Raw genomic sequence first — 13,042 nt, 5'->3', positions numbered from 1 at the left:
GGTGATGCCAGCTCTGTTCACTCAGACCAGCCAAAGTCTGTCTTGTGGCCACCAGGTGGGGGCATTCTCAAGCGCTCTGAGATGCAAAACAAGACCCAATCACCCTGTTGTGTACACCAGCCTTCGGCTCGACTCTGTCAATCCAACAAGCTTCTGTGCATGGGATATCTGTCTCTGCTGTTAGATCTCGCGCTCTGATTTGTTAAGGTCTCAGGATCTGGTTTGGGATCATAGCACCAGCTACAGGAGAGAACAGTTCTGCTTGTTAGCATTTGGGTTTAGAATCATAGAATAGTTAGGGTTGGAAAGGACCTCAAGATCATCCAGTTCCAACCCCTTGCCATGGGCAGGGACACCTCACACTAAACCATGGCACCCAAGGCCTTGTCCAACCTGGCCGTGAACACTGCCAGGGATGGAGCATTCGCAACCTCCCTGGGCAACCCATTCCAGTGCCTCACCCCCCTCACAGGAAAGAATTTCCTCCTTAGATCCAATCTAAACTTCCCCTGTTTAAGTTTTAACCCATTACCCCTTGTCCTGTCACTACAGTCCCTGACGAAGAGTCCCTCCCCAGCATCCCTATAGGCCCCATTTGAACGTGCTCTGTTTGGTTTCTTTCTAGAGAACCTTTGCCTACGATGTTCAGCATGCTACACCCCTTGGATGAGATAACACCCCTTGTCTGTAAGTCTGGGGGTAAGTTTATGTCTTTAGCTGTATTGTTTGGAGTCCATCAGTATGGTATCAAATGCTCCATGTGCCACTTGGGCTTTGTCTGCATTACAAAACATGCAGATAATGGCACTTTAAAGAATGCAGAAGTGGGTGTTTTACCTGCTTCATGAACAGGGACAATGCTCAGGGAAAAATCCCAGATTGTGGAAGAGAGAGGATGTGAAAGATGCTAACCCTGTAATGGATAACACTGCTGTAGAAGTGATCCTTGTGCCGTAATCTCTTCTTTAGCAGGCGTGTTTGGCTCTGCCAGAGTGCAGTACGTTGCTGATTACACCATGAGGATCGTGTTCCTTAACACTGAGCCTTCCATTATGATGACCTATGATACTGTGCAGAGTTTACACACTGTTTGGGCTCTTCGGAGAGTGAAGCCAGAGGTACAACTTACTGCTTGCCAAGTGTCATTATAGGAAGAACTATGTGTGTTTACTTGCCCTTATGGCTGTGCGCATGTTACAAGTGCCTGGTGTTTGGGGTTTATTTTATTTATAAGTGATACTTGTTGGTGTGTGTGTTTAGCTTATTTTTTTTAATTGTGTCTTTCATGTATTTTTCTGGACAACAGCCAGGGAGAGCACAGGGAGAGTCCCAGAGTGGTTTGGGTTAGAAGGGACCTTAAAGCTCATCTAGTTCCAGCCCCTGCCACAGGCAGGGACCCCTTCCACTGGAGCAGCTTGCTCCAAGCCCCTGTGTCCAACCTGGCCTTGAACACAGCCAGGGATGGGGCAGCCACAGCTTCTCTGGGCACCCTGTGCCAGCGCCTCAGCACCCTCACAGGGAAGAGCTTCTGCCTAAGAGCTCAGCTCAGTCTCCCCTCGGGCAGGTTCAAGCCATTCCCCTTGGCCTGTCCCTCCAGGCCCTTGTCCCAAGCCCCTCTTCAGGTTTCCTGCAGCCCCTTCAGGCACTGGAGCTGCTCTCAGGTCTCCCCTTCAGGAGCCTTCTCTTCTCCAGCTGCCCCAGCCCAGCTCTCTCAGCCTGGCTCCAGAGCAGCGCTGCTCCAGCCCTCAGAGCCCAGGATTGGACTCAACTGTTGAGTTCTGTAAGGAAAGTAACAAACAACTTAGTGCCATGAAAACCATTGGAGTAGTTTCTTTGTAGGTGAGAGAGCATGGTTGGTAGGAATAACTTCATAGGCTGAGCACCTAAGGCATAAATCATTCACACCCAGCAGACAAAACAACCTATTTGAGCACCTTCCTGGCTGTTCTATCCCATGTGCTGTTCATGCACACACAGCTCTGTTTTCTTCCCCAGGAGCAGAACATGGTGCTGAAGTTCTCGGAGCAGCTGGGCACACCACAGCACATGGCCACCAGCAGCTCTTTGACTGCTCATCTCAGAAGCTTCTCCAAAGGAGACTCTCCTGTGGGCTCCCCTTTCCAGAACTACTCCTCCATCCACAGCCAGAGCAGATCAGTGTCATCACCCGGCATGCAGTCCCGTTCACCATCCATCTCCAACATGGCTGCTTTGAGGTGGGCACTGAACACAACACATAGCAGATGATGGCAAAGAATATGAGCAATGGGATAGACATCTGGTAGTACTGTTTGTCTTCCTCTACTGTTACAAGTCTAAAGTGCAGGTGCCTCTTCTGTTACAGCACTTGAAAGCCCTCTTGGAATGCTCTTGTGGCATTTGGTGTGCTATTATCCCTATAGTATTGGACCATAATTGGTATGCCAGAGCCAAAGAGGCTGTTGTGTCAATACACAGCCAGTATGTAGTGGAGTTGAGACCTGTCTGCAGGTTGTGGGAGTCCCAGGGGTGTTTTCAGTTAGCCTTTCCAAAGAAAGGCACATTGAGAGAGAAGAGATTGGCAGAGATGTCAGATAAAGTGGACCACACAGCTTAAAATGTTGGGTTTCTTACTTTTGAAATCTCCTCACTGGATTCTGACAGAGATGACTGGAACTTACTTAGAGAATTGTTTTCTTATGCTGGGCTCTGTTGCTAAAGGAAACTGATACTGAGCTAGCTATTGGTTTGGGTTTGGTTTTAAAGCCTCTACCAGTGTATGAGCTCCCTGGGGTTCTGTACCTGCTTTTGAAATGCACTTCTCAGCAGTGTCTTGTGTCTTTGCCTGCAGCCGCTCTCATTCCCCTGCTCTGGGAGTTCATTCTTTCTCAGGAGTGCAGAGGTTCAACTTCTCCAGTAGTGCTCAGTCACCGAGGAGGCACAGCATTACCCATTCACCCAACAGCACCTCCAGTGATTCCTTCCTTGTACCAGAGACAGAACCAATTGTTCCTGAGCTGTGTATAGATCATCTGTGGACAGAAACAGTCACAAACATGAGGTTAGGTGCTTGTGCCGGGATGTGGGAAGTTCTGGAGTTCCATTGCGGGAGGGGATGGGGTGGAATAAAATGACAGCTTAGTCTGCCACCTTGAAGGAGATTCATGGACTTGTACTTCCTAATTCCTTTCTAAATGATGCTTACTAAATGCTTAGCTCCCTTCCAAAGAGGATTGGACACTTGGAATGCTTTTATTTCTTGTGTTATTCATGGCTCTCTGAACATGGGAATGGTTTCAAGAGATCTGTAAAGCAAAGTAGGTTCTAACCTGGTCATTGGTTTGGGTATTTCTGATCTAGGGAGAGTAACTCTTTCTCTGTTACCGTCAAAAGGGGCAAAACACAGCATAAACCCTGCGACTGAACAGGAGAACAAAGCAAAAGAGAATTCTCTGTGTGCCAAAAAGTGGGGAATGTGAAGACTGGAGTGCTAGGAAATCAGTTTCAGGAGTAATGATTGAAACTGGTGCATTCTGTCAGCTGATGCACTCCAGACTGAAGGCTAGTGTGACACTGTGTTTCCCTTCATGAACATTTTCCCAGCAGACCAAACCATGTGCTGATCACTATGTCTCTCTTACAGGGAGAAGAATTCCCAAGCATCAAAAGTGTTCATTACCACTGACCTTTGTGGGCAGAAGTTCTTGTGCTTTTTAGTGGAATCCCAGCTCCAGCTGCGGTGAGCATCCCAGTCTTTGGGACAGAGAGGAGCACTCTAGATATTACCACCTTGGTTTTGCCATACCAATTCCTCCAGCTAGTGGAATCTGTTGTGGCAGCATGTGATACATCACTTGCTCTTGTATAACATGTTCTTAACTGTGGTGCATTGATGGTTTGGGCTATTTAAGTAAAACTGAAGTTGCAAGAGAACATTCACTGATACTTGAATGGTGTTCTTGTTTATCCTCATCTTTACCCTTTCGAAGTACATTGGGGGTTTTAATTAGGCTTGCAGAGTAGAAGGAACTTGACTAGCAGGGCAAAACAAGCAAAGGAAGGAGGAAGGAACCAGGTGTACCACAATAAAAGTAACTGCACCATGCAGTACTGCTGTAGTCCTCTGTCTTCGCTCTGTAACAACAGCTAGGACAGTCCTTTCATGTTTCCTGTTGTTTCTCAAACCTCTAGGTGTGTAAAATTTCAAGAGAGCAACGATAAGTCGCAGCTGATCTTTGGTTCTGTTACCAGTATTCAAGCAAAGGATGCAGCTCCAGTGGAGGTACGTACCTCTCCCTGGGGACTATGAGAGGTGGAGCATCTGCTTTGTCACTTATCATCCTGCTGTTGTCTTCCTACTTGCATACAAGAAGCTGAACATGCTGCTTGATTCTCACAGGGCATCGATACGCTACTGGTTCTGGATGGCAGTGGGAATCTGGTGCTTTATTCTGGAGTGGTTCGGGTAAGTAACTGGCTTTCTATCCCAAAATAGATGTTTGAAGCTTTGGTTACAAGCTGGGCTGTCCACAGGGATCCTGTGTGCATCATACCCTATGGTACAGTCAATCTCTTGAGCTTGTTTTCAGTGATAGTGAAGTACTGAGGTAAGAAAATGCTTTCAAAGACAGGAAAAAATAAAGAATATGGAAAATAAGAGTTGTTCCTGAACAAAATATTTTCAAACTTCTGTAGCATCTCACATACCTTTAGATGTCAAATTGTTTTGCTTTACCAAGGGCTGTTGTTACTTGGTGCAAGGAAGGTACTTGGCTTGCCTTTGCTTTGTTCTGTTAAATATAAGGCTTTGAGTCTGGAATGGGTTGCCCAGGGAAGCTGTGAATGCTCCATCCCTGGCGGTGTTCAAGGCCAGGTTGGACAGAGCCTTGGGTGACATGGTTTAGTGTGAGGTGTCCCTGCCCATGGCAGGGGGTTGGAACTAGATGATCTTAAGGTCCTTTCCAACCCACACTATTCTATGTTTCATATGATTGTATGATTCATATTTTATCTCCTGTCATGTCAGATGGACATGATTCATCCAAAATAATGAAAGCTTCTTCTTAAACTCTGTAGAGATGCACTGAGCTCGTGTATGCAGAACCTTGGACACTGCAGTTTGTACCTGTGTGTGCACACACATTGGTGTGCAGGTGTGTAATGGCATATATATATATATATGTATATGTATGCATATAAAAAAAGGGTATACTCAGCTTTCTCAGGGCAGCCCTGCTAGAACTTCTTCTAGTGGGAGTAGACTTGTAGTAATAATGTACAATACTGATCATATATGGTAGGTTTTTCACCATGTCATCATCTAAAGAAAATAATTACATGAAGAAGTCATTAATCTTCTCTTCAGAGACTTTAAGCACTTTCTTCATGCTTTTCCTTTAACATGTTAAATCTGATCATGTCTGTATATGTAAGCAACCTATGGAAGCACAGGCATGAAACCCAACCATGTGCTTTCCTGTCTTTTGTTCACAAAAGGTCGGGAAGGTTTTTATTCCTGGGCTGCCTGCACCATCACTGACAATGTCCAACCAAATGCCTCGGCCAAGCACTCCCTTGGATAGTGTCAGCACTCCATCCAAGCCTTTGAATAAGCATCTGGGGCCCCTGGAAGAGGTAAGGAGAAAGGAAGGCCTGCCTTTAAAAGGGTTTAGTTGGAACAGCTTCAAATGGTGGGTTGATTTTTAACTTTCAAGGCATCTTTGGAGTGAAATCTTCTAGTTTTTCTTCTGTAAAACCCTTGAATAAATAGCATTTAAAGAAGATCTGTTTAGTGCTTCCTTATCTACTTATTTATGACTTCTACAGAACCTCTGAGGCAAAGATGGGAAAGCTTTGTAGTTGTTTTCAAAACACTAGTCCATTAAAAATGTCAATTTTAGCTCTCCTTTGCTCAGGTCCTCTTATTTCAGCAGCTCTAAGCCATGATTTACCCCTTTTCAGGGTGTGCTTCTGTCACCAGTTCCAGAACTAAGGGATTCCTCCAAGCTTCACGACTCCACTTATGTTGAAGACTGTACTTTCCAGCAGCTTGGGACTTTCATTCATGCTCTGAGGGATCCCGTCCACAACAGAGTGACTTTAGTAGGTATTACCCTGTAACTGGAGTCAGGACTTTATTAGCAAAGCAAAGTGAGGGTCACATTTACTTCTATTGCACAGTGAGACTTTGCAGGTCCTGACCAACAGCAAAATATCACACCTGAATCGGTGGCTCCCCTTCTTTCTCTCTGTAGGATACTCTTTCTTCAAGGGATTCAGCTCAAGATCTGTTTCAAGTGTTTCAGGGCACTAACACCTGAGGTTACAGGTCTCCAGTGTAGCAAACAGCCAGGAATTAGGAATATGCTTCATACATAAAGGATTTCTGAGTTGATAGAGAAGGACCCTAGCTTTACTTTATATGTTTCATGACTTGACTCTTACCTGTTTTATCTCTTCAGGAGCTCAGCAATAACACAATGGTCCGGATTGCCATTCCTGAAATTGCCACTTCAGAACTGGGTATGATTCAGATCCACCACATGAAACATGTTCCCTAATTTTGAAGTAGTTTCTGCGTAGCCTGGACTGTACCACATATCCCAGGCTCTTACTAACTTATCTTTCATTGCTATTACCATTTATTTAGGTGTGCTCTGTTGTTTTCAGTGCTTCCAGCCACACTCTTAGAACTTCCTTTGTTCTTTAGACACTTTGTTCTCTACTATTGTTTGTATAATAGCACCTCCCATATGAAGACAGGCTGAGGAAGTTGGGGCTGTTCAGCCTGGAGAAGAGAAGGCTGTGTGGAGACCTCGGAGCAGCCTTCCAGTACCTGAAGGGGGCCTATAGGGATGCTGGGGAGGGACTCTTCATCAGGGACTGTAGTGACAGGACAAGGGGTAATGGGTTAAAACTGAAACAGGGGAAGTTTAGATTGGATCTAAGGAGGAAATTCTTTCCTGTGAGGGTGGTGAGGCACTGGAATGGGTTGCCCAGGGAGGTTGTGAGTGCTCTATCCCTGGCAGTGTTCAAGGCCAGGTTGGATGAAGCCTTGGGTGGGATGGTTTAGTATGAGGTGTCCCTGCCCATGGCAGGGGGGTTGGAACTGGATGATCTTGAGGTCCTTTCCAACCCTAACTATTCTATGATTCTATAATTGCTTGAGGAAGGGCTGAGATGCCAGTTCAGACAAAAGTTGGTTGCAGTAGTGGGCAGAAGGAACTCTTTTTTTCCCTTGGTGTGGTGAATTAGAGGGGGTGTGCTCAACCTGCACTAGAGGAACCTGGTGTTGAAGCTTGTGTGGTTGTTGTGTTGTGTGTTGAAGCTGTTGAAGGTTGTGAGGTGTGGCTTTACTGGGTGAGTGTCCAGAGAGTTCAAAGTAGGTCCAGTAAGTGAATCTGTACAGATTTATACCACTGACTGAATCACCATGAGGCAAGATGGAAAACACACCTAATCCATTATTTTCTTTTCCAACAGTGAAAAGATGTCTGCAGGGGGTCAAAGCTATCCTGCCCAAGGAGATAGCTGTACAGATGCTTGTCAAGTGGTACAATGCTTACAATGCTCCAGGAGGACCAAGCTATCACTCAGAATGGAATTTATTTGTAACATGCCTCATGAATATGATGGGTTATAACACAGAGAGACTGTCCTGGACACGTAATGTAAGCAAGCGTGTATGTTTGTTTTCCTAGTTCACTTTGAAGCTACTGATAACCCTTCAAGGTTCAAAATGGTTACAGTCAGAACTAACTGAAATAGATTGTGTATTATCTTAAATCACAAGATGCCATCAAATCAATTCTATGTTAATAAATTTCTGTATATATTTTAGTCTGTTTGTCATGAAGCATATTTATAAGGTACTTACCATCTATCTCAGTCAAATAAAAATTAACTATGAAGATTTTGCTCCAGTTCATGACTAACACTGATGCATTAAAGATTTGGTTTATCTAATCCATGTTAAGCTGCTTCTCCCTAGAAACACAAGGTACAACTCAAATTCCTGTTTCCTAAAGAGGATTTTCTATGCACTTTTCAAATCACAATGTTTAAAGTTCTAGGGTTTCTTTTTCAGCTGTTTTTGTTGAATTGGATCTAAGGAGGAAATTCTTTCCTGTTAGGGTGGTGAGGCACTGGAATGGGTTGCCCAGGGAGGTTGTGAGTGCTCCATCCCTGGCAGTGTTCAAAGCCAGGTTGGATGAAGCCTTGGGTGACATGGTTTAGTGTGAGGTGTCCCTGCCCATGGCAGGGGGTTGGAACTGGATGATCTTGAGGTCCTTTCCAACCCTAACTATTCTATGATTCTATGAATGTATTTGGAGTTTCCTTTACTTGCTAGCAGGAAACCCACTGAATTTGCAGTACTTGCAGGGGGAAAAAGACACCAAGTATATGTGTACAGCTGGAATGAAAGCTGTTACAGTAGATCTACATTACTAGCATTAGTTCATGCATAGTTTTTCCTCTGTCCTAGTAAATACCAGATGTTAGGCAGTCAAACTGTGGAATTCAAGCACCATACACTAGAATAACTAAGTGTGTTTAGAATAATCTATTTGCGAAGTGTAGAAGTACCTAACGCCATGTTCTATAACACTGGGGTTGAATTTGGATGTTGTCATTGGTGATTTACTTGTACAACCTTGAGAATTGTAACCCTCATTTACTTTTGATCACTTTATTTCTTGCAGCTTGATTTTGAAGGATCCCTTTCACCAGTTATTGCTCCAAAGAAGGCCAGACCATCCGAAACAGGGTCAGATGAGGTAAGGAATGGTTCCCTCTTAAAAATAAGAGGCAGGGGGTGGGGAGGTGGTGTTTGGTTTGATGTTTCCTTAAAGGCAAAGCACAGGAAAACACCCTCTGAATATTGTATTTCATCTGAGATTACAAACCTTTGGGGGAAGAAAAGGTATTTTGCCCTTTGTAGTGGCTGTGTCGTGTGAACCATCGGGGTTCTTTCTTCTAGACAAGTAGGTTAGACTCAGGAATGAATTTGCTAGGGATCACAAAGCAATCCCAGATAATCTCCTGACAACGTTACACTTAGATGCTTCTTCATCTCTTTAAAATGAAGTTCTCACTCCCCTGGCTACTCAAGCAAGTAGCAAGTTAGCAACATCAGATTACATACTTCACTGACTGCACTGATGCTTACTGCAGTTAGTGGGGTGTTTAAGGTTAATTCACTGAGCTCTACCTAGGCAGGAATAGGAAAGTTTTGCTTTAGGGAAAGTGAAGCTTATTATCATCCCATCCTAAGAGGCTTGTGAGCTGTGGTGGTCCCTTTGAGCTGTGGGCTAACAGTTCAATGAGCCCGTGGGGTTATGGTTTATGGTCTACGGGGAATAAAGATCAGGAGCTAATGCCTGATGTTGAGCTGTGACAGGGGAAGCTCCTAGGCTGGGGGCACTAGGTGAATGGTATGAATACTCACTGAGGTCTATGCACAAAGTATTGGTGCAACGAAGGTAATTCCTTTTCTCTTGTTCTTTTAAATACAAGGTTTTAATTCTTTTATACACAATGTGGGGGTGAAACTTAACAGTTGAACCTTTGGGTCTGTGCAGCACTTTTACAATACAACAGTCACATTTGTATTGTTTCATGGGGAGAAAAACTCCTTTGAAACAGTACTTTGGAGTTGTCTTGTTGAAGGTTACGTTCACCATTTAACCTCTGCCTCTCTCCTGTTTGCTTGGTTTAGGACTGGGAATATCTCTTGAGTTCCGACTACCATAAGAATTTTGAGTCTCATCCTGTTGCCAAAGCTTTGCGACTGGACCCTCTGGAAGCTTTGGCCTCAAAGGATGACTTTTCACAGAGACTTAGTTTGGATTCCTCAACGCTCCTTTTCACCCACATTCCTGCTATTTTCTTTGTTCTTCATCTCATCTACGAGGAGCTCAAACTGAACAGTCTAATGGGAGAAGGAATTCGTTCACTTGTTGTTCTTCTGGTTCAGTTAGCCAGGTATGTGCAGCTGACAAACTGCAGCTCTTGTATATCAGGCAGTGTCTCTTGTTAATTATTTTCATGGGGAGTTTGGGGTTTGCCCAGAGTGGAACAGACTTTCCATGGATCTGAAGAAAATGAATCCTTAAAACCTTACCCTGGTGCCAATCGGGTTGGCTTGTCCTCTAGTCTATCATGCCAAAGAGAAGCAAGCCTGAAATAAGCCTATGTCTCTTTGAGGCTGACAGCTGTTATATGCATTCATGTGTTGCAGATAACCCAGCATGTTATCTATCTACTCTATAAAGATGTCACAAATGCAGAAAGGTTTTTGTCCCCTCTGATGTCACTCACCTCTTTGTCATTCTAGGGACTTAAAACTTGATGCTTACATAGATTATTACTACAGAGACTATCCAGCCCTTGTCAAAACCTCCAGGCAGACTTGTGTAATTGATCAGGGTGAGTTGAAGGCTTTGCAAATCTGGATATTCAGTGATAATGATGTGCAAATGCAGTGATGATGATTTGCTAACTATCTGTGCTACTGAGCACCTTGCTAACTGTTCTCTTTAAAGCTGGTCAGGACTTAATCCTTATACTAAAACTGTGCTCATAGTGCTGAGATTGTTCCTTTGTTTTTCATACCCTCTTAAGAAGCCTGGGATGGAATTAGCACAGTAGAGCTGGTGCTTTTCACAGCGGGCAGTGGCTTGGGAAGGGAATGATGGTTTTATCTTGGCAAAGCTCAGGCTGGCTGAGAAACCTCAGCAGACCGCTGGGGAAACCCTGGCAGTGGGATGTGCCTCTTGTGGAAAGTATGGCTGGGCTGGCAGGCTCTTGTGTTACAGTTCACAGAAACGAAATCAGAGCTAAACCCACAATACTTAAAGTTTAAATAAGGTCATAGGTTGTCCATGCCCTTGCTTAGTGTCCTACCAGCTTGTATTTACTAGTCATGTAAGAGAAACCACTGTTTCTCCTGACCCAAAAAAGTAGTCTCATAGCAATCCTCAGGCTTTGCTACCCCTGTTTGTGGACAGGGAAGGCAGAGGTTATAGGTAGGTTGTCCTCTCATGTGAGCAAATTAATGTTGTTGAATTACAAGACTGTTCCAGTGAGGTCTGGGGAATTACTCTGTACTTATTCCTTTCCATGGGCTGAGATGATTTTGGTTTTGAGAGTTTGGTGCCTCACACGTTCATCACTGTCTAGCTATGAACTGCCATCTGACAGGAGGGATGTGCTCTGTAACCTGTGGGGAAATACTGTCGTATTGTTGTTAAAAGCAGTACTGCAGGGTTTGCTTTGGGAATAGTGGAGGGTTATTGTGCATTCACCATGAACTCAGTGTCATGTCTGTTCATATGGTTATAGTCCAAACAGGTTTCATGCACCATCCTGCGTTTTTCTCTGCTGAGCCTCCAAGTATCTTTCAATGGCTGAGTTCCTGTTTGAAGGGAGAAGGAGTGCAGCCTTACCCTTACTTACCAGGGATCTGTGAGAGGAGCAAACTGGTAGTAGTGGTATGTACTGCAGCAAAAAGGATATGTTTTATCCTGTCAGCTCTGGCTCCGTGGCCAGGGTTTGCTTCCTGTGAGCAGAGCATCCCCAGTGGGAAGTCAAAACAACAGGGTTTAATCGTGGTGTGTGGAGCAGTGGGGCCATGCTGGAGGAGTATTGAGCCTGTGATCAATAACTGCTGTAGCTATACTGCTGGAGAGTTAAAATCATAGGATCATAGAATGGCTTAGGTTGGAAGGGAACTTAAAGCTCATCCAGTTCCAGCATCCTGCCATGGGTAGGGACACCTTCTGATAAGAGCAGGTTGCTCTGAGCCCCATCCAGCCTAGCCTTGAACACTGCCAGGGATTGGGCGTTCTTAAGCATCTCCAAGTGTTGCTGCTCCATACTAAGACTCATCTGCCTGCATGAAATCCTCTTGAGCATCCCCCAGATATAGTAAGGGGTGCAGCATCAGACTCTCCTCAGGGAAAACAATACATGTTTAGCAGAGAGAAATCCCTGTGAGCCCCCTCTTTTATTACTTGAGTATTGCTGAAGGGTGTGGATGGGTTTTAGCAGGTGGGAGGAGGTATCTGAGGTTGGGAAGGAGAGCTCGTGAGTAGCCTCTGCTTCACTGCTTATGTTTTTTTGTGGTTTGCAGTAGTGGCATGTGCAGAGTAATACTGTAACTCCAGGTTAACTGTAATTTGTGAGTGAGAATTTCCCTGCTCGCTTCTTGGGCATGTATCAACATAAATACTGAGTCGCATGAGTAATTAAAAGTGCTGATGTTATCTCCTGGGCAGCCTCCCTCCCTTATTCACACTGTATTTGTGGAGGAAACCTCCCAGGACAGGGTTTGGAGCTGAGGTGTTGAGCTTGAGGTGCCTGGAGAGGAAAAATAGGGAGGAGAGACTCTGCTTTCACCAGGTGTCCAAGATGAGTTGCAGAGTCTATGATAGGAGTTGCCAGGAGTCAGCCTTTTCTCTGCTTCAGAGTGTGGAGGCTTGAAGCAGTACTGAGGCAGTTTTAAAGTGCTGGCTGGCATAGCTGATGTGGACCCTGCTTTGAGTGGGGAACAACTTCCCACTTGGAGCCTTCCTAAAGTGGTCCATATTCAAGATGTGGAGGAAACAGTGAAAAATGGTGTCTGTAGATGACGTATTTCACAAGAGAGATGAAATGAAATGTGAAAACCATGGGAAAGATGACCAGGAACATGTGTTTCTCTCTCTCTTCTCAATCTTTCTCCCTCTGAAACAATTGTCCATGAACATTCAGCTGGTTGCTTCAGGATGTATGTTTTCCAAACTCCAAGATAAAAATCTAAAGCATAAAAGTTGAGTTGCTCAGTTGTTTCAGTCTCCCTTTATTAACAGTGTTTCACAACAAATCCGTCCCTCTTTCTAAGTTACTGAAGTTATCTTCTGCCTGTTTGGACACTAAGTGACTGTATTATGATGTCTGTTTCCTATCCAGAGTGTGGCTCTGTATATACTTGGGGATGAGAGCGCTGTGTCTAATGAAGCCTCCCATTATTTGTACAAGATTACATCAGGTAATGATGCTTCGATGCCATGATACTATCTCC

General features: G+C 44.6%; 1 protein-coding gene across 7 annotated transcripts in view; it reads left to right on the top strand.

The window, feature by feature from the left end:
- Window positions 1-13,042, top strand: part of ANAPC1 (anaphase promoting complex subunit 1) — a 35,504-nt gene that overhangs the window by 3,056 nt on the left and 19,406 nt on the right. For 2 of the 7 annotated variants that reach the window (XM_065682541.1, XM_065682547.1), the window contains exons 6-21: window positions 626-699; window positions 970-1,118; window positions 1,996-2,216; window positions 2,831-3,040; window positions 3,623-3,718; window positions 4,171-4,261; window positions 4,379-4,444; window positions 5,476-5,613; window positions 5,941-6,081; window positions 6,441-6,501; window positions 7,462-7,661; window positions 8,682-8,756; window positions 9,698-9,963; window positions 10,316-10,407; window positions 11,323-11,471; window positions 12,931-13,009. In XM_065682541.1, coding sequence (XP_065538613.1) covers window positions 626-699; window positions 970-1,118; window positions 1,996-2,216; window positions 2,831-3,040; window positions 3,623-3,718; window positions 4,171-4,261; window positions 4,379-4,444; window positions 5,476-5,613; window positions 5,941-6,081; window positions 6,441-6,501; window positions 7,462-7,661; window positions 8,682-8,756; window positions 9,698-9,963; window positions 10,316-10,407; window positions 11,323-11,471; window positions 12,931-13,009 — 2,108 coding nt within the window. The remainder of the gene's footprint in view (window positions 1-625; window positions 700-969; window positions 1,119-1,995; window positions 2,217-2,830; window positions 3,041-3,622; window positions 3,719-4,170; window positions 4,262-4,378; window positions 4,445-5,475; window positions 5,614-5,940; window positions 6,082-6,440; window positions 6,502-7,461; window positions 7,662-8,681; window positions 8,757-9,697; window positions 9,964-10,315; window positions 10,408-11,322; window positions 11,472-12,930; window positions 13,010-13,042) is intronic. The other 5 variants (XM_065682546.1, XM_065682544.1, XM_065682545.1 and 2 more) reach the window with 5 other exon arrangements.

This window comes from Lathamus discolor, chromosome 5, assembly GCF_037157495.1.
Source record: "Lathamus discolor isolate bLatDis1 chromosome 5, bLatDis1.hap1, whole genome shotgun sequence".
NCBI classification, from domain to species: domain Eukaryota; kingdom Metazoa; phylum Chordata; class Aves; order Psittaciformes; family Psittacidae; genus Lathamus; species Lathamus discolor.
Note: the sequence above shows the minus strand (reverse complement) of the source record. Positions and strands in the feature narration are given on the sequence as shown.